Source organism: Humulus lupulus, chromosome 5 (assembly GCF_963169125.1).
Source record: "Humulus lupulus chromosome 5, drHumLupu1.1, whole genome shotgun sequence".
In the NCBI taxonomy this organism is placed as follows: Eukaryota; Viridiplantae; Streptophyta; class Magnoliopsida; order Rosales; family Cannabaceae; genus Humulus; species Humulus lupulus.
The window spans coordinates 33976861-33998503 of record NC_084797.1 but is presented as its reverse complement, the minus strand read 5'-3'; the positions used below and the strand labels follow the sequence as shown (position 1 = coordinate 33998503).

Below are 21643 nucleotides of genomic sequence, written 5' to 3'. Positions count from 1 at the left end.
AATTATATCAAAGATAATTATTAGAATTTGAATACTTACTAATAAATGCTAACAATTTTAAGTCACAAATCTTAAAATAAATTAATATAATTATAAAATCATAAACATTGAGAAAATAATAGATTTTTATTATTATTTTAATTTATAAATAATTGATAAATAAAAATTTATTATCATTATTAATGTTAAAATGTCGGGCTTTTTATCATATCGTGCTTTCAGGCTAATTTGTTCATGCTTTTGTGTCGTGCCTTTGGGCTTGTCGTGTCGTGCTCAAGCCTATGTCGTGTCGTGCCAATTTTCAATTCGTGTCGTGTCTGGCTCAAGTTCATATTTTTTCGTATCGTGTTGAGCTCATGCCTCTCGAGCTCATGCTGGTTTCGTGCCGTGTTATAAAATCCGGCCCATATTTACATCTCTAGTTGCAACTTGCAACAATAGAAGATACATAAACGACAAGAAAGATTAGAAACGACATATAGCGATAAAACGACAACAAAGGTACAAAACCTTCGAATCCCGAACCCCGAACAGAAAGCCCAGAGAACAGAGGACGCAGTTCTCTTCTTTGTTGTGCACCCTCTTCCTGTTTGGCGACGGCGGAAACCTATCGTTCCAGTTCGAGCCAGCTTAAACACTCCTATCGCTCATTCCAATCTCTCGATTCCTGGTATGTTTTTCGTCTTCACACTCACTCAACTGCAAGTCTGAAACTTTCAAATCTCTCTATTGGGGTTTAATGGGTATCTTTGATTTTGAGAATTCCAAGTCTCTAGAGCTCTATTCACTGTTATTGCACTATCTTTTTCTGGGTTTATTGGATTCATTGACTTCGGAAAATTTGGTGTAATAATGGGTTTCAACCATGAATTCTATCTCTCTGTGTGGTCCGAGGTTAGTTGGGAGAACTTGTTCGTATTTCATTTCAACAAGCAAACTTAAGTCTTATTTAAATATAATAAGAAGATTTTGTAATGGGAGCTCTGATTTTGGTAATGAGGATAGTAAATGTGATAGCTTTGAGGAACCATTGAAGAGAATGTGGGGTAGCTCAAATTTTGATTTTGCTATGGATGAGGAACCCGTTGAAACGACTGTTCGGAGGCAATTCTCCCTGAGGCAGAGCTTTTTTGAACTTTCAAGGATCGATGCTGGAAGAGTTCTTGAGGTTTTGAAACAAGATGGCCCTGGATTTGATTCGAAATTGGCCTTGGATGAGCTGGACATTCGGGTTTCAGGGCTTCTTGTGAGGAAAGTTCTTACTGGAATATTGAAATCAATTGATCATTCGAATAAAATGCGGTGTGCGAAACTGGGGTTTAAGTTTTTTATATGGTCTAGCCAGCAGGAAAATTACAGGCACACTGCAAACACATACCATTTACTGATGAAGATTTTTGCAGAGTGTGAGGAATTTAAAGCAATGTGGAGGCTAGTCGACGAGATGATCGAGAAAGGCTTCCCTACTACTGGTCGAACTTTTAACCTTTTGATATGTACTTGTGGAGAGGCTGGCTTGGCTAGGAAAGTTGTAGAAAGATTCATTAAGTCAAAGACATTTAACTATAGGCCTTTTAAGCATTCATACAATGCAATTTTACATTGTCTTCTTGTGGCAAACCAATATAAGTTGATTGAGTGGGTCTATCAGCAGATGCTGGCTGACGATCACTCTCCAGATATTCTTACTTACAATGTTCTAATGTGTGCAAAGTATAGGTTGGGAAAGCTCGATCAGTTTCATAGACTGCTTGATGAAATGGGTAGAAATGGTTTCAGTCCAGATTTGCATACTTATAACATCCTTCTCCATGTACTTGGCAAAGGAGACAAACCGCTTGCAGCTCTAAATCTTTTGAATCATATGAAAGAAGTTGGTTTTGATCCGGGGGTTCTTCACTTCACCACCTTGATAGATGGATTGAGTAGGGCTGGGAACTTGGATGCTTGCAGATATTTTTTTGATGAAATGGTAAAGAACGGGTGTATACCAGATGTGGTTAGTTATACTGTAATGATCACAGGGTATGTTGTGGCTGGGGAGCTTGAGAATGCTCAGAAAATGTTTGATGAGATGATCACCAATGGCCAACTTCCAAATGTATTCACCTACAATTCTTTAATTCGTGGATTGTGTATGGCTGGGAAATTTGAGGAGGCATGCTTGATGCTTAAGGATATGGAATCCAAGGGTTGTAATCCAAATTTTCTTGTTTACAGTACCCTAGTGAGTAATTTGCGAAATGCTGGGAAGCTTTCTGAAGCTCACGAAGTTATAAGACATATGGTGGAGAAGGGGCAATATGCTCATCTACTCTCAAAGTTCAAGGGATACAAAAGATGTTAATGTGACATGAATTATTGATGAAATTCTTTGGGTATTCTCTGGCGATAGAACTTTTTGATCCAGCTCAGCTCTAACTACGTGCCTGCAGCCTCTCTGAATTGCCTCTATGTATCTGCTGCCTGTACCAGTTGTCAAGTTTAAGAGTGAAGTATGCACTAATTTCACTATTTAATTGCTCCTTTACATAAAAGTTATCTGGCATTACTCACTATTTGTTCAATTATTTTGGGGTTGGGATAATTATCCTAACTTCTGTCCAGATACTTCTCTATAGAGAAAAGCTTGTACCAAATCAAAATTTATGATATCATTAATAATAAATGTCTCATCATTTATTAGAATCAGCTTTTCATTTTGTTATTGTACTTATTACATGTTATCTTATTCTGATATTTTCATGATTATACTTTCATAGTCATACCCTTATGATAGCTATAGATATGTCCGTGAATAATGTGGTTAAACAATAGTTTAGCAATCGGAACAATCTGAACCCCTCTTGCTCACACATTTCTTCCACATTTTATATTTACTTCATTCACGGGACAAATTTTCACTAGGTGAAAGAACAGGAATTATCAGCAGACTGAGCTTCTATTTTTCTTGTGCAGAGTAGAGTGGACCCATGGAACTCTTCAGCACCATCAATTTGGATTCCACTGCGAACTCCAGCAGTTCACATTAAGCATTTGGTTTAGGAATGACAATCTCTGGCTTCTGTTGGGCATAAGCTCTTCTGTAGGTTAGTCACCATTGCCCTCATAAATTCAAGTAACACCAGTTTCAGGTCTGTCAGTCGTTAAAGTATATAATCCCTTTATGCAAAAAATGATGGTTGATCAAAACTGTCAATGGTGACTTGTGAGATTGTTTCATTCACTCTTGGAATATTTTTTTTATGGATTATAAGATGATCAATCGAAGTTGTCTCTTACTCATTTACTAACTTGAGAACTTCAACCAACTTGATCAACTTATAAAATAGTATTACAAAAGCTAAAGCTTCAAAGGTAGAAAAGAATGAAATTTGAATACAACTTCCATTATTGAAGAGTTCATCTTGTATTGTCAACAACCGTCATTAGTATCTAATATTGGTAGAAGTATCTATCTGGGGTTTATTGTATTTGGAATCTAAAAATAACATGCTTTTGTCTCCTAGTTAGAAGTCCCTCTCCCGGGCCCCTCGGTTTGAAAAGCTCGAGTTTTTGTACGTAGCCATGGCCCATGATACTGCTTGCCAGCAAGGCAATAAACCGACTTTTATTATATATATAATTATTATGGGATAATTATATAATAATAATATACTGATTTGAGAGCATGGTGCATGACAGAATTGGCCACGGCCGCCGCCGTCGTACTTTTTCAAGGTCCAAGTCTAACAAAGACAGCATGGTGAATTTAATATAACCATGTGCTAGCTTTCGTCAGATGAGATTATTCTTCTCACCAAACTTTGAGCTTAAGTTACGGTAATACATTTTTTACAGGCAAAACTACACATAATTTCGTTGCTCATTTTATTTAAAATAATACTCAATGGTTGCCATTTTATTTCTGAAGTATTTGTGGTCAAATTTATAAGTTTCTTCGAGTTTCAACTTTCAACTTTAGAATATAAAGAGAGAAAGAACATGGTCCTCGCAAATGTGCAGTTTTGTCAAAATTATGCTTTCTCACGTATTTGGGGGCAGTGGTACATTGTAACATAGGAATCATATCCATCACTACAAGCCGGTTTTTTTTAAAAAAAAAAAAAAATTGAAACTGAGTTTCATATAAAAAATATAGATGTCTTCCAACCAGGAGAAAAGAAAAGAGAAAAGAATTTAATCAATTCCTCCAAGAAATAATTTTTAAGCTATGGTATTCTTTAAAGTGTATGCTCTGCCTTTTTTCCCTCAAGTTTAGCTTAGCTTTATCCATGGAGAGGCCAATATTATAGCTCATGGCCTAACTAAGTTTGCTTTAAGCTTAGACAGTGAATAAGTTTGGGCTGAGGATGATCCTTTCCCCGTATCTTGTGTCCTAAACTCTAATGCTTATTCTTAAATAAATACTTTATTTTATTTATAAAAAAAAAAAAGAAAAAGAAAAAAGCAGGACCCAAGAATCCAAGATCATTGGAAATAGCTGCAACAATATTAATCATGCCAAAAGTCTTCAACAAGGCAACCATAAGCCAGATTGTATAACAAACATAAATCGATCAAAATGGTAGCTGATAATTTTCTTCAATCAAACTACAAAAAAATAGATAAAAAGTAGATGAGTGCACAAAATGAAAATAATAAAATAATAATTTGAGAATATTGTTTTGAGAAAGGGGGAGAATAGAATTTGAACTCTCCTCTCCTGTCACTCCCTTTGGAGAAAATAAGGAATGTAACCAATAATAATAGCCAATAACGATAACCATCTTTGTGTTATTATTCGTAAACAAATTTCTCTATAAAAAACAAATAGAAAACTTATATGTTGTTACTTCGGCATCGAGATCCTTCATGGTGATCGAAATTTTGCCAAAAAAATCCAATAACTTAATAAAACAAGACATAATTTAACAATGAAAGACCAACTTAACAAAACAAAGTAATTTCATATATTTGTGTTGCAATTTGGTTCCCTTCTCATTTTCTTGATTCAAAGTAAAATGACTCTTTTTGAAAATCACTAAAAACACTATGATAATTGTATGCCGAAACAATTATTTTTTAACTTGGGTTTACTATATTTTTCTTTTACCATTTAAATTTTTTTACATCAATAATTTTCCAAATCCGTATTACATAAATGTCCAAAATCCTTTTCAATTTATAAAAAATATTTATACTTTTTGGACTTTGTGTTTTGATAAATTATTTTGTGGACTCTGGATTTTGTAAAATGGTTCAATAGACTCATAAATTTGATTTTTGTTTAAGTTTTTTTGAAGTAAAATCACAAATAATTCATCAAACTAATAATTTAAAACAAAAATACAATCATTCTGCCTAACAACTATGTTGTCATATTTTTTTTTTCTTTATCAAAATTGAGTTTAGAAATCTATTTGAATCATTTTACAAAACACAGGGTCTAAAAAGTAATTTATCAAAACACAAAGTTCAAATAAACAATGTGACAAAATACATAGTCCAAACAATTATAACAAAAAACAAACTTAATTAAACTATGATCACATGTGAAAAATGTGATTTAAAAAAACTGCAATTAAAAATAACATTGGAAAACTTTATCTTTCATTTTATAAAGTACTTACTCCACCACTATACAAAGTATTAGGGAAATTTGAGGTTTTATGCTTAATGAGGGGTTATAAATAAAAAGAATGCTAGGCATTTAAATCATTTAAAAAAAATGCTAATTCTTTTGACAATACCCAAAATACCCCTCTTATAATTTTTCTCATCCCTTCCCCTTCTCTTTTCCCTCTCTCTCCCTCAACACATTCCTCTCAACTCCCTCTCTATAAAAAAAATTCACGGGTAAGGTAAAATATCATAAAAATCAATGTAACGGCAAGTATTCCTCACTTAGGACACTAAAATACTACATTTCGAACAAATCTGGGCATGATTTTTGGGTTTTTATTGCGATTTTTTTTCTGATCTGAAACTTTGAAATCTGCAGAAAATCCACGTGGTTCGATGGTGCTTGATGCCAGCTCGATGGGGCCTTCAAAATCAAGATTTTCATAAAAAAAAATTGATGTTGCTTGATGGTGGTTCGATGCAATTCTTGCAAGATACGTAATTTTTCACTCGGGTGTCCGTTTTGGGTGATTTTTTTTTTTTTTTGTATTTTTTCAAGATCTACACTTTTGAGATGTGTATATACACATTTGGGAAATGTAAATCTTGAAAAAAATGACAAATGCAAAACATACCTCATGTTCAAGATATGTTTTTGTATGTTTTCAAGTTCTAAACTTTGAAAATGTGTATGTGAACATCTAAAACGTGTAGATCTAAAAAAAAATACCCAAAATAAAAAAAATCATCCCAAACGGATACCCGAGTGAAAAATTATGTCTCTTACAAGAATTGCATCGAACCACCATCAAACTACCATTGAGCAACCATCGAACCACCATCGAGCAACCATCGAACCACCATCGAGAAATCTCAAATTTTTCATGAAAATATTGATTTTGAAGGCCCCATCGAGCTGGTATCGAGCACCATCGAGCAAAGTCAATTTTCTACATATTTCAGAGTTTCAAATCTGAAAAATAACTCAAAAATCATGTCCAACTCGATGGTGTTCGCTGCTACCTCGATGGGGCCTTCAAAATCAATATTTTCATGAAAAAATCGACGTTGCTCAATGGTGGTTCGATGATTGTTCGATGGTAGTTCGATGGTTGCTCGATGGTGGTTCGATGCAATTCTTGTAAGAGACATAATTTTTCACTCGGGTGTTCGTTTGAGATGATTTTTTTTTATTTTGGGTATTTTTTTGAGATCTACACATTTTAGATGTTCACATACACATTTTCAAAGTTTAGAACTTGAAAACATACCAAAACATATCTTGAACATGAGGTATGTTTTGCATTTGTCATTTTTTTAAGATTTATATTTCCCAAATGTGTATATACACATCTTAAACGTGTAGATCTTGAAAAAATACCCAAAATAAAAAAAAAAAATCACCCCAAACGGACACTCGAGTGAAAAATTACGTATCTTGCAAGAATCGCATCGAACCACCATCGAGCAACATCGATTTTTTCATGAAAATCTTGATTTTGAAGGCCCCATCGAGCTGGCATCGAGCACCATCGAACTACGTCGATTTTCTACAGATTTCAAAGTTTCAGATCTGAAAAAAATCGCAAAAAAAAACTAAAAAATTATGCCTATATCTGTTCGAAATGCAGTATTTTAGTGTCTTAAGTAAGGAATACTTGCTATTACATTGAGTTCTCTTATATTTTACCTTACCCATGAATTTTTTTCTAGAGAGAGAGTTGAGAGGAATGGGTTGAGGGAGAGAGAGGGAAGAGAGAAGAAGAAGTTGATGGAAAACTTATAAGAGGGGTATTTTGGATATTGTCAAAAAATTTGGTATTTTTTGAAATGATTAGAAAGTGTAGCATTTTTTTAATTTAGTACATCTCATTAAACATAAAAACTCAAATTATTTGTGGAACATAGTTGATGTGGCATGTGGAAAATGAGTACATTAAAACTTCTATTCTAGCATATGATGGCTAATAGCTATTGGTATGGTTAACTAGGCCAAGTTCTTCAATGCCTTCAACCATACATAGTTGAACACCATTTAATAATATACAAAATGTGCAAAATCAATGACCGCAAATCGTAAGGCACTAGATGCCACTTGTTCCACATTTGGCAAATGAACCAAATAATAAAATGACAACGGGTCAATTTAATCTTAATGGTTGGCTTTAGTCGGCGGCACATATTGATGATGGACCACACTTAAACCTTTAAACAAATGGAAGATGGCATTGGCAGCAAAAATATTCTCATTTTCTTATTACCTTACAAAATTCTTGTTTTCATATATACCCTTTTGAAAAAGGTAACAATATATTACTCTATTTCCACATTCTTTTTAATTACATTAGTAAAGAAAATAAACCCTCATATTGCTTGCTTGCTGGCTTTGAAGTTTGATGTACTAATTACTATATCAATGCATTAGAGTAAGAGAGGAGAGGTTTTTAAGATGATAATTGAGATTACTTTTTCTCTTCCTTTTTCTCCTCTTTCTTTTCCGCTGGTTTTTCCTCTTTCTTTTCTTCCTTCTTTTCCTCTTTCTTTTCTTCTTTCTTTTCTTCCTTGGCTGGCCCAACTGATATTATGTCCACTTTCCCTACTTTCTTCAACTTCTTCACTACTGCCACTGTATCCATCACTCCTATTACTGTTAGCTTCTGATCCTTAATATCTGCTGCTATTGAATCAACCCCTGATGACAGCAATTCAAATTCAATACCAGGAAATATAAGTCAACACAATTTCACATAAAACAATCTAAGAAAGTAACATGATTTAGCAAAAGAAAGATGAGATTTTTCAAGAAAGAATGATATTTATTTTTTTCTTTTTATATTGAAGAAGTTTATACAAACAAAGATAAACCCACATACCAAAAATATCAGCTGCAGCTTCCATAGCTTTCTGCTTTGTTCTGTCATCAGTCATGGTCATGACCTTCAACACCACCTTCTGCAATAAAGTTGGATACAAAAACAAAGATGAGACAAAAAGATCTTACATAATTATCACTGCAAAATAGTAGATCTTAATTCAAAATACAACTAAGAAAATAGATGAAACTCCAATGAGACTTCATGCAATATTTGGTAAAGAAATTCAGAAGTACCTGAGCCTGAGCCATTTGAAAAAAGAGGAAGACAGAGGATACACAAATTAAGAAGAGAAAGATAGAAAGAGAGTTAAAGCAAGAGAAGTTGTGGTGCTTTAATAAGAAGAAAGAAGTGTAAGGTAGAAAGTAATACAAGGGACTTGTAAGTGTGTGGGGACAGCTTTTGCGTGTGAGAAATTGTGTCCAACAGATGGATCCTTAAATGCTATTAGAGCCGTTTGGCCACATATTGCTAGACCACGGACAAATGTTTGGTATGCTTGGTAGCTTTATACATAAATGTATGTACAATTTGTGCTATATTTTTTTTTTCTTTGTTAACATTATCTTGGAGGAATGTAGATCTTGACTTATAGAATAAATGAGAAATAAAACATGTTCAATTTTTGTTGAACTCTTAATATTTGTGCTCTTATTATCTGATTTGAGATGTGAATTTTCTCATCATGATTTATGAGCCTAATGAAGAAACAAGTCGGTGACCTTTTGAGGATGTGGTCAAGTTTTGGTTAATTAAACATCTAATTGGTCAGAAATAAGGGTGGTGGGATCTTGTTTTTCTTGCATCAAATAATCTTCACAAAAAAAATGTCAAAATTCAACGGATGGCTTTATTTCCCCACTAAAAAAAACAAAAGGAAGGTGTAAATAATGATAGGGTTTTGAATATACCACCTCACATGGCTTACTACTTTTATAGGAGCCACGATATATAAATAACGTATATGTTAAAAATTGAAGTAGGAAACAAAATTAATGACAAAAGGGATATATAATTGAAATAAAAAAAATGTGAAGTATTTTACAAGATCTAGTGGGAGTGACAATACATCAATATAATATAGTAATAAATAATGATAACAAATTAATAAGGTTAAGACAATTACTGGTGTGACGGGACAAAGGTAATGATAAAGCCGAAAAAAGCGTTTTAAGCTACAAACTTTAGCCTCACTTATTTTATTATGAATTGGATGAGACGTGACACCATCAAATGTATATCTCAAACCCTTTATATTGCCAAAAACACAGCACAATTTTGCAAATACACGCATTTCCGTTTTAGTTAATCATCCATAAATAAATAAACCCAATATCAAAGTTAAACTTAGAATTTATATTATAAAGAATTCTCTATAATTTTTTGTTGGATGAAATTACAATAATAAACCAGTCACACATTTTTTCGACTTTTTAATATATATATATTCAATTTTAGAATTATAATTAGATTTCGCTCTTGCGTGTTTTACTTCTAAATTTAAATGCAATGAGAGAATTTATAATATTTGTTAACTCAAAGGGATATATATATATTCAAATGAATAAAATAGTTTTTGGTTAATATCTTAAAAAAAAATGTGGTATTAATATACGTGAACGTGATTTGAATCATTGTCTAGCTAGCAATGTTTTGATTTGTGAAGCATTAGCCAGTTAAAGAGGGAATTCCCTCTTGTACATCTTTTAGCTCTTGTTGTTGATATGCCTTTTTCCTGTGTAATTGTGGACTTGTGGTGATTGGTTTGTTTTGTTGCTTTCCCCTTTAAATAAAACATGGTTTGATTATACACACCTTTTTCATATGTACAACGAAATATAGCATTATGGATCTAGAAAATCAAAGTAATCATGGTTCTGAATGTGAAACCATATTGAGGTTCGTGGGTCATAGATAAGAACCGCTAATTTATTTATTAATTTGAGTGATTTTAAACAATTGGACGAGAAGAATAAAAATAAAAAAGTATTGATAGAATGCATGATAGTATGAACAGCATCTCTAACAACTAGTTTTTCTATTAGAATTAGGCCTACACGGCATGAAACCACACAAATTTAGAGGTCAAACTCAAATTTGAGTCATATCACAAGATGCGTCATCATTCTATTTTTTTTTTGGTGTTTTGACTGATTTATTGGAAGTGCACGTGACTCCCACTTAGTTTACGAAATGGACAATTTAATATTTATACGATCCGACATAGAATTATAGAAGCACTGCTACACATAAGATTTTACCACTATACGCCTGTGTTGCGTGATATACATTATATAAGGGAAATTTTATACTACATATCATATAACATAGTTAATTTTTTTAAAATGCAAATATAACTTATTATCTCAAACATATGATATTTTTAATTTTTTAGACAAAAATACCTCTAATATTAAACACTCCCATCCGAACTCTCTCAAGCGAATTTTCTCTCTATCTCTCAGACCCCTCACTTTCTCACACTCTCTCTTTCAGGCGAAACTCTCTCTTTCTCCTCGTCACAGCCGTCGTTGCCACCATCTTCTCCATCATCACTAATGGTAAGGTCGTTTTTTTAAAAAAAAAAATTGAATCGTAATGTATAAAATAGATGAAATGGGTTTGATTTTAATCCTAATGTAGGATTTTAATCTCTATTTTGCAAAAATATATCTTGAAATGAGTTTGATTCTATGTGCATCGTTATTTGTTAAATGTATATCGATGCAGTTTCAATGTCATTTCGATGACATATCAATAGTTTGTTTGTTGATTTGCAAAATCAGTTTCGATGGTATATCGATAGTATTTAGATGCATACTTGTATATGTTGATTTTTTCCTTTTGCTTCGATGTCAAATCGATGGTAATGTGATTGCATTTTGATGACAACAACAGATTGAATTTTTTTTTGTTTGTAAATTTAACTAATTCTCTCTTTTTTGGATATTTTGCAGATGTCACCCAAACGTATCCCACCGCTTATGGTTCCCATAGAGGATCAATATGTCGGTCGTATAACCTATAGGGGTTGCGGGAGGTTAACTAAATTGAAGAAAATGTTTGAGGAACATAGATTGTTGGGGAGGATGAATGAGTTTGTTTTTGGACCATTCTTCATAGCCCCTACCTTTTCGTTCTCAGGGACATTGGTGCACACACTGCTTGCAACGTCATACTACCCTAGAGTCGTTATCATGTGATTTTAAAATGTGTCATTAGCTCTATAATCGAGGTATTAGACAAAAAAGTGTGGTTAACTAAAATAGACTTGTTTAAATAAGATTTTGGTATAAGAGGTTGGGCATTCATTTAAGTCATGAAAGTGTTACATTGGGATCCCAAAACACTGTAGAAACATATTTACAACTCAAAAAGTTACTTTACAATCGACCTAAGCGACAAAATCAAACATTTATAACCCACTCCTCAAATAACGCCACCCGTGGCGGCCAGGTAGGCCAAACATGTACGCACCGCTCCATGCCCTCCAACTCATGGTTGATCGACCTTTTTCTTGCCCTTACCTGCACCACAGAGCATCGTGAGCCGAGGCTTAGCACGAGAACTTCCAAGCACATCATACAATAATTTATTTCAACAAATGAATACTTAATCAAAGACAACAAACAATTTACAAGTTTCTATTGGAATACACAACAGCACAATAGCACAACAGCATAACAGTACAGTAGCGCAGCAGCGACCTTCGTCGATCGGGGTGCGCTATCAATCACCAAGTTCACGGTCTTAACCGAGCGGGTGTGTACAACACCTTTAGAGGTTCTTGCCCTAGTAGCCTGCATTCAGCATGCTTAACACTGTACCTGACCCTTTGCCGCTCCCGGCCTTTGCCGTTCCCGACCTCTGCCGCTTCTGACCTTTGTCGCTCCCGGCCTTTGTCACTCTCGGCTCTTGCCGCTCCCAGCCTTTGCCGCTTCTGGATCTTGCCAATCGCTCACAATCACATGTATGACATAATAGTTATAAACAATACACACAACACTACACACAACATAGCTCTACGGGCACAAACAGTTCTCTTACCTTGTGTCCCGAGCTGACAACCCAAAGCGATCCTGAGCACGATCCCTAATCCTGAGCCTGAGCGGTAAAACCTAGTCACAACGTAATGATAAATAGACATCCATCAAGCCCTAACTAATTAAGAACTTCAGATTAAAAATATTAGCCTTCGATACCTCGAATTCTACTAAATCGGATAGTAGAATCCTTCTTGAGCCTTAAGATTTGGGTTCTCGAGCTTAAAACCCCATTTTGGTCATTTTCCCTAATTTGAGTCGCAACCCGCTGCAAGTCAAAGAGCCCTGGCTCTCTCATCTGGGAGACACGGGCTGCAGCACGCCCTGCCTGCGTTGCAGCGCCTGGGCAAAACGAGAGGCTTCCCAGGCCTCTTCGCACACACAAGTCGCGGCGCCTGAAGAACAGGGTCGCGACTCGAGCCCAAAACCCATAAATCCTCAAGCATTTTTACGAGCCAATCTCTCCAAAATCCACACAAATTAGCCTAAACCCATAATTCAATCTATAATTCATACCAAAGCAACATAACTAATAAAGATACCCCAAAACTCACCCCACAAACTCATCAAAATTCAGAAATCATACCCTAAATTTCAATCCCATAAAACATCTAAATTACCACAGAAAACTCAGTAAAAATCAGTAGAAATCCTCACCTTAATTATGTGATTATGGTCTGAACTAAACCCAATTACTTCTAGCTTCAATCCCTTTTGAATTCTAAGCCTTCTCCCTTTGAATTCAGAAAAAAAAATTCCTCCTTAGCCTTGAGAGAGAGAGAGAGAGAGAGAGAGAACCGTGAGGGAGAGAGAGAACTGAGGTTGAGAGTGATAAGGTTGAGGGTGTTTTATGATACCTTCTAAGGTCTTAGGCCAAAACAAGTCTATCCCCAGCTGTAGAATACCCAAAATGCCCCTAAGTATATCCTTAGTCCTTTAATGTCACCAAAGGAAATCCCGTCATTTGTCACATCCCGCTAATTCCTCGAGTGTTCCTATAATTCCCTATTTAATCCCCGACATGCTTAAATATTTGCTAACTCACTACCTGTTACCCGGTAAATCCCGAACACGTGCTATGTTCCCAAAATACCCATAGGCTCCCCCGAGCCGAGTATTCGACCCGTTGTAACTATTTCACTATTCTGCACCCCATGATTGTCTTGGATCAGACATCGCAAATAAATCTCCACAATCTCGTGGTATCAAGCATAATACACATATAATTCACATTTTATGCCCTCAATTGACCAAAATTATAATTATGCCCATATTAACCAGAATGGGCCCACATGCATATTTAATTCACCTAAACATGCATTTCTAATCACATAATCATTTAATCCACATAGTAACATAACTAAATCAATTATTGTCTTCCCAACACGCTAATCAAGGCACTAAGCCTTATTAGCAAATTTGGGACGTTACACTGCTTTTGCGGAAGGTGAAGTCTCCGCATGATGCTGAGGTGCACGTCTTGATGGGCCCAAACTTATGTAAGTTTGGGGTGCACAAGTTTGCCAATATGACTCGACTGGGCTGCTCCTATCCACCACTTGCCGCTGACATTCAACCTCACCTTACGTCCCCCCGCCTACTCGATATATATTTCAATGTGGAACCCGAGAAAGACATTAAGGTAAATATGTTGGAATGAGATTTTATTATGTGCAATGTACCTGATGATTTGTACAAGCTCGGTTTGGTTTACTTTGTGGAGGGGATACTATTGGTTGCTGAGAACGACAATGCTATTTGGCGAGATTCATTGTCGATTGTCGGGGATTTAGATTATTTTGAGAAGTATCCATGGGGATCCCTTTGATTTGATACAACTATAAAACAATTCAGTAGATATATGAAAGCGATTGGTGCTACAATACCTAGTAAGAAGATGAAGAAGACCACTGAGGTGGAGTCTTCTAAGGGTGTTTAGGTGGAGGCAAAGTACACCTGCAAGGGGTATCCACCAGCCTTGCAATATTGGGCATATGAATCGATTCTTGATTTGCAGAAGGAATATGTCAAGCCCTATGGATTCAAGTTCCCTAGGATGCTACAGTGGGAGATTATAAGCCAGCGGAAGCATTCGCATGTGAAGGATGTACTTGCGAGGAGACGTGTAAGTTATTTTAAATTTAAAAAAATCAAGAACTTTTTCCTTACACCAATCAAATTATGTTGTTTCTAATTTGCTTGTTTTGTTTCCATTACAATTGTCATGCATTTCCATCCTAAGGCCTCGACTAAATAAGCGAGACTTCTTCGGCATCATATATCAGAGGACAAAGGGGGATGCTCCTAGGTATGCGATATTGCAGGATATGATCCAGCCTGAGCCAGTGGATGGAAGACCTTACGATCCTGAGGTAGAGGCTGTTGCAGTGGTTGAGATAGTTGTGGAGGCTGGCATGTTTGTGGAGGATGCCTCGACGAAGAATGCTCCAGATACTAGTGCAGAACCTACTTCTGCTCTTGGGCTTATGAGGCTGTGTTGGGTGAGATGGCCCGACTATCAGGTGCAATGGACGAGGTTAAGGCCACTCTAGGTATCATCCTTAAGAATCAATAATTCATATTGGAGAAGCTGGCAACACTTGGTGGTATACCTAGTCCTGCACCTACTCCAACAGAGGATGTAGAGTACGACATTCTCCGCACATGTTACGAGCCACCTATTGGAGAAGCCACACCTCCTTAGCCAGTGCAAACAGTCTTAGGTACTACTAATTCATGAGTTATTACATTTTTTTAAAAGAGATTACTAATTGTTCTCGTTACAGTTAAGCGCACTAGATAGAGACCAGTAAGGTACGAGGACTATACTCAAGCAGCCAAGAAACCAAAGTTCAAGGACCCAGTTACAATTCATCCTTTAAAGGTGTTGGAACAAGATATGTTGACGACTTTTAAGCGATGAGTACTCAGTGACATTGACAACAACAGACCGAGGAGTTGGAAGGTTGTGATGACACCCCTATTTGGTTCCTGAAGTTAAAGGTGGCAAAAGAATGGTCGGCAGAAACTGTAAGTCTTTTATTGTAGTCAACACATTCATCTCATTTTAACAATACTCTATTTTATTGATACTCTATTTATTTGCAGCATCTCGACGCTGCGAATTATCTTATACAGAGACGTCTTTTTGAGTTGTCGAATACGTACCCCGTGAAAGCCACCGTACTTGATTCATCATTTGCATAATATATTCCTGCTAGATATGACGACTTCAAGAACAAGAGTAGGACTTACCAATGGGATGAGAACATTCTTAATTTCACGAAAGGAGATGCTAAAAAATACAAGAAGCCTTGGGGTGATTACAATGAGATCTACTTCCACTGGTGCCTGGAAAATCGTCATTGGGTCCTTTGCGAGATATTATGAATGATTGGATGATCACTATATTTGACTCAGATCATTCCAACTTTAGTATGGTAAGTTGACTGAGTTGATGGAGCCTTGGACTAGGATGCTTCCATCTTTACTCAATGCTTGTGGTATATTTAAAGGACACTCCAAGTTGGAAATAGCTAGACCGAAGATCACCGTTCCAAATTTTGATTGGCGGCGCATGTCCACTGATATCGTTCCACAGTCTAAAACTAGGTATTTAGACGCACTAACTTCAGTTTGTCATAACCCTGTTCTCCTTTAATTTTCAATAAAATCACAAATGTGATTTCTTGATTTTAGCGGAAATTGCAGCCTATTCGCCATCAAGCAGTTGGACTTTATTCTTGGAAACATTCCCTAATCATATGCCATCGAGGACCATATTTATTACTTCAGGGATAAATTATGCATAGACATATTTTACAGGAATGTGTACCCTTGACTTTTTCTATCTGTTAGAACATTTATTTTTATTTCTCCTTAGTTTTGTATATAAACAATATCACATCGATGTCATTTCAATGGCTATTCAATGGTACACAGTAGTATATTTTTTGCAATTAAATTTGTTATATGATATTTCGATGCCACATCAATGCTATATTGATGCCACATCGATGCTTTATGGCTAAATGATTAAAGACAATGAATTTAGACATGTTGATGCCACATCGATGCCGTTTCGATGGCAGAACTCTTTTAAAAAATGTTATATGATATTTCAATGCCACATCGATGGTATATCGATGCTTATGGCTAAATGATTAAAGAACAATGAATTTAGACATGTCGATTCCACATCGATGTCGTTTCGATGTATATCGATGGCAGGCCTCCTTTAAAAAATGGATACTCCCATTTTGATGCCACATCAATGCTTATGGCTAAATGATTAAAGAACAATGAATTTAGACATGTCGATGCCGTTTCGATGGCAGACCTCCTTTAAAAACTTGATACTTTCGTTTCGATGCCACATCAATGGTATATCGATGCCACATCGATGCTTATGGCTAAATAATTAAAGAACAATGAATTTAGACATGTAGATGCCACATCGATGTCATTTCGATGGCATATCGATGGTATACCTCCTTTAAAAACTGGATACTTCCATTTAGATGCCACATCGATGGTATATCGATGCTTATGGCTAAATGATTAAAGAATAATGAATTTAGACATGTCGATGCCATATCGATGCCGTTTCGATGGCATATCGATGGTAGACCTCCTTTAAAAATTGGATACTTCCATTTCGATGCCACATCGATGGTATATCAATGCTACGTCGATGCTTATGGATAAATGATTAAAGAATAATGAATTTAGATATGTCGATGGCATATCGATGTCGTTTCGATGGCATATCGATGGTAGACCTCCTTTAAAAACTGGATACTTCCATTTTGATGCCACATCGATGGTATTTCGATGCAACATCGATGCCAATCAAGGTCCATTAGTACACAAATAAAAATATTAACAAAGTCCATTAATACACAAATAAAGAGATTAACAAAGTCAATCAGTACATAAATAAAAAGTTTAACATCTATTCAATAAATTTCAAACTCGAACTTTACAAGTTTCCCTATTATAGCCTAGATCTCCTCATGTTCTGCACTTGCATTATACAACCACTTTTTCTCAATTGGAAGGATGACGTTTCTTCTTAGGCCTACCTTGTTTCTTCTTTGGATGACCAACTAGATTTTTTTGCGCAGGTGTTCTCACTTTCATTGTCATAATGTCATGTTGAACAATCCACTCTTCCTCGTTACCAGTAGGATATATAGATTCTGTGTAAGAAGACCTCCATGTCTCAATTTTATAGTAATCTGAACACAAATAATAAAATTTCACCCCTCTCTTAAGGGATCCAAATAGTGCATCAACACATGGAATGCCAATAAGCGGAAACATGCCACATGCGCATGTCTTATTTAAGAGGTCGACTTCACCATTTAGCTCACCATCTAACACATGGAACTAATGCCTCCCAATTGCATAAGGGATCAAGAATCTAGCTTTCTCAGCCATATCCAACAAATATTTCTCGTAGGTCGATGCAAGAGTTGTTGTAACCCCCTCGATAGACAAGACCGCTACACTGTGTACTTATAAAGGTCCAGGACTTGCTAATCAAGTCATTAATTAAAAAACGTGTCACTAAACATGTATGAGCTAGGGTTAAAAAAGTTTTGGTCTCAAAAGTTTCACTTTATATAATTAAGCAGTGTAATACATGGGATCCCAAAAAGAAATAGAGTTTAAAGGTTGGTTTATAGAATCCCCAAAATACAGACAACCATCAACCATACTAAGGAAAAATAGACATGTCTGGTTCTCGCATCCCTGCCTAAACCCCAACTGTGATGGCTGAGCAACTGGTCATGTACATTCAGCTCGCAGAGCTCTCCAAGTCAGGGCTGATCAAGCTTGCCCTTGCCTTTACCTGCACCACGTAGCACCTGTGAGCCAAGGCCCAGCAAGAAAACATAACGTGCAACACAAACAACAATAACAGAAAGTCAATTCTTTAAGCATGATCAACCATCAGATAATCCACATTAACCAATCAGCATATACTCAGAATCAAGGATGCAACTAATCATAGATAACATTCAAGTCTCATAATAATCAGGTCACATAATAGTCAGGGCCGACAACTTAGGCCGCACCCTCTGTTTACCCCACTGACTCCGGCCTGCTTAAACCAAGCTCAGTGCATATTAAGTTGTCCTCGGCTACTAGTGGCCAAGCCGCGCCCTGTGCGCTAGTGTAACCCTTGGCACTCTTAGGTCGTTGGTTCACTATTTAGTTTACATGGAATAATACCAACCTTTCAAGCATACACATTAGGGAACCCTTAGTCCCATTACAGATATACAACCAGGTGCAGTTTTCTTACCTTTAATCTCTGCGTTCATTGATTACGAGCGACGCTCCTCGAGCACGACCGTTCCCGAGCCCTAGCCTTAACACCTAGTCACAACCAAGATATTGGCCCTTGAACCCTAGTCGCAGCCCTGCCCTGAAATAGAGCCAAGGCCATCCCTGGAAGCAGACACGCGCCGCGACCCTGCCCTTGGACACCGCGGCGCTTCCCTTTGGCCAAGCCTCCCTGGCTCCTTCGTATCCTAGGGCCGCAACGCTCTAGAGCAGAGCCGCGACCCTTCCCTTCGTGCCCAGAAAATCCACCATTTCCAACATCTAAACCACATCCAAAACCATCCCAAAGCTCCCTAATTCAAAACCCATCAATCACAAAACTTTTAACATGACTCTAACAACATAACTCAACAGAAATTCAGCCTAAAATCTTACTATAATCCCATTTTTAATTTATGAAACTCAAGAACTTAAAACACCAAAACCAGTCATACAAAACTAGAATTTAAACTTCCAAATCACGAATTGGAGCTTACGTTTTCTGCTGAACCACTTCCTTGACAAATTCCTGAGCTAAAACCCAAGCTCTCAGCTTCAATTCAGCCCTTAAACAACAAAATCATAAATACCTAAATACTCAGCAAGAAACTTAGAATTCTAACCCCAAAAACACAATTCAATTCTCACCTTAGCCTTGGTTGAGTGTTCCTTGGATAATTCTTGAGCTAATCTTCCAAATCCCCACTTCAATCCTCTAGATTCCCAGCTAAGTTCCCTAAATTTTTAGTGTTTTGTGTTTTTTCCTTGAAAGAGAGAGAGAGAAAGAAGAAGTCGGTCTATTTTTGTTCCACTAGCTTCTGCTTTTGGCTAAGTCTAACCTTGGTTACTTAGGTCAATCCTGAGGCTCGGGGTGCCAGAAACGTCCCCGAGGGCAAAATGGTAAATTTCCCCAACATTCCTGCCCAGACTTCCTAACCTTAGATATATCTCCAAATATTTATTCCCATAACCCGATAGTCTAAATAACTACCCGATACCTAAAATACCCCTGACTTATCGAAAGTCAACTATTAAGCCCGGTTGTGACTTTTCCCTCTATCTAGCTCCCTAGGATCGCCTCAAGTCGCTCACTGCAAATCTGCACACATAATAATGTGGTTCTCACAGATATAACATTTAACCACATTTATATTCAAGTAATCATACAAGCATGCATTAAATCAATAAATTCACTCATAAGTCAATTATGCCACCCCGGCACACTAATCAGGATCCTTAAGCCATATTAGTGCTTTTGGGTCGTTACAACTATCCCCTCCTACTGAGAATTTCGTCCTCAAAATTTTACCTGAATAACTCGTGATACTGATCCCGCATTGCTGATTCGAGCTCCCAGGTCGCCTCCTCGACCGCTATTTCTCCACAATACTTTAACTAACCGAATTTTCTTATTCCGTAAGACTTTGTCCTTCCAATCCAAAATCTGGACTGGTCGCTCTTCATAGGGAAAATCTGTCTGTAACTCTAAATCCTCATACCTCAGCACATGCGTTGTATCTGAAACATACTTCCGCAACATGGAGACATGGAACACATCGTGAACCCTTGACAGTGATGGTGGCAAGGCCAACCTATAAGCCACCTGTCCAATTCTCTCCAGGACCTCAAAAGGTCCAACAAACCGAGGGCTCAACTTGCCCTTCACTCCGAATCTCCTTACCCCTCTCAATGGTGAGACTCGCAGAAACACATGGTCCCCAACCTGGAACTCCATGTCCCTACACTTAGGATCAACGTAGCTTTTATGTCTACTCTGCGACGCAAGCATTCTGGCTCGAATCTTCTCAATGGCCTCATTAGTCCTCTGAACCATATCTGGTCCTTAGTACCTCCTCTTACCCATCTCATCCCAATGTATGGGTGACCTACATTTTCTCCCATATAACATCTCATAAGGGGCCACCCCAATCGTTGACTGATAACTGTTGTTATACGAGAATTCAATCAACGGTAAGTACTTACTCCAAGACCCCTCGAAATCAATCACACATTCCCTAAGCATGTCCTCTAACACCTGAATCGTCCTCTCAGACTGTCCATCAGTCTAAGGATGAAAAGCTGTGCTAAACTTCAACTGAGTCCCCATAGCTCTCTGCAGAGCTCCCCAAAACTTAGAGGAAAAGATAGGATCTTGATCAGACACAATAGACTTTGGAACCCCGTGGAGACGAACTATCTCCCTCACATACAACTCTGCATACTGTTCCACTGTATAGGTCGACTTCACTGGTAGAAAATGAGCTGACTTGGTGTATCTGTCTACTATCACCCACACCGAGTCACAAAGTCCCACTGTCCTGGGTAATCCTCCCACGAAATCCATCGTGATGTCCTCCCACCTCCATTCTGGGATACCCAAAGGTTGAAGCAATCCCATTGGTCACTGATGCTCAGCCTTTACCTGCTGACATGTCAAACATCTAGACACATACTCTATCACATCCTTCTTCATCCCAGGCCACCAGTATAATGTTCGTAGATCCTGATACATCTTCGTGATGGCGTAGTGTGTGACTCATCCAATATCTCTCGTCTGATCTTCTCATCTGCTGGAACACAAATCTGCCCCTGATATCGAAGCATACCAGTCTCAGAAATGGAATAATCCTTAGCTGTCCCCGCTAAAATATGCTGCCTAACTTCCTGCAACTGCGCATCCACCATTTGTCCCTCCTTAATCCTCTCCAGCAGGGTCGACTGCGAGGTAATATTAGCTAACTGGCCCACCACCAATTCTATTCTTGCTCTGGTCATCTCATCTGCTAACTC

The 21643-nt window shown here is 37.1% G+C and overlaps 2 protein-coding genes across 4 annotated transcripts; one reads left to right on the top strand and one right to left on the bottom strand.

The window, feature by feature from the left end:
- Positions 1-522: 522 nt before the first annotated feature.
- Positions 523-3912, top strand: LOC133834733 (pentatricopeptide repeat-containing protein At1g55630-like). 3 transcript variants are annotated; one of them, XM_062264439.1, is made up of 3 exons: positions 523-2495; positions 2959-3089; positions 3685-3912. In XM_062264439.1, exon 1 carries the CDS (start codon positions 866-868, stop codon positions 2345-2347), a length of 1482 nt encoding a protein of 493 aa, XP_062120423.1. In that variant the 5' UTR covers positions 523-865; the 3' UTR covers positions 2348-2495; positions 2959-3089; positions 3685-3912. The 3 variants fall into 3 exon arrangements, with proteins under 3 accessions (XP_062120423.1, XP_062120424.1, XP_062120422.1); XM_062264440.1 differs by lacking the exon at positions 3685-3912 and having other exon boundaries at positions 2964-3405; XM_062264438.1 differs by lacking the exon at positions 3685-3912 and having other exon boundaries at positions 2959-3405.
- Positions 3913-7832: 3920 nt separating this feature from the next.
- Positions 7833-8869, bottom strand: LOC133834732 (heavy metal-associated isoprenylated plant protein 39). Its single transcript, XM_062264437.1, has 3 exons — positions 8714-8869; positions 8478-8556; positions 7833-8296 (listed from the first exon to the last, which is right to left on the bottom strand). Exons 1-3 carry the CDS (start codon positions 8726-8728, stop codon positions 8067-8069), a joined length of 324 nt encoding a protein of 107 aa, XP_062120421.1. The 5' UTR covers positions 8729-8869; the 3' UTR covers positions 7833-8066.
- Positions 8870-21643: the final 12774 nt, after the last annotated feature.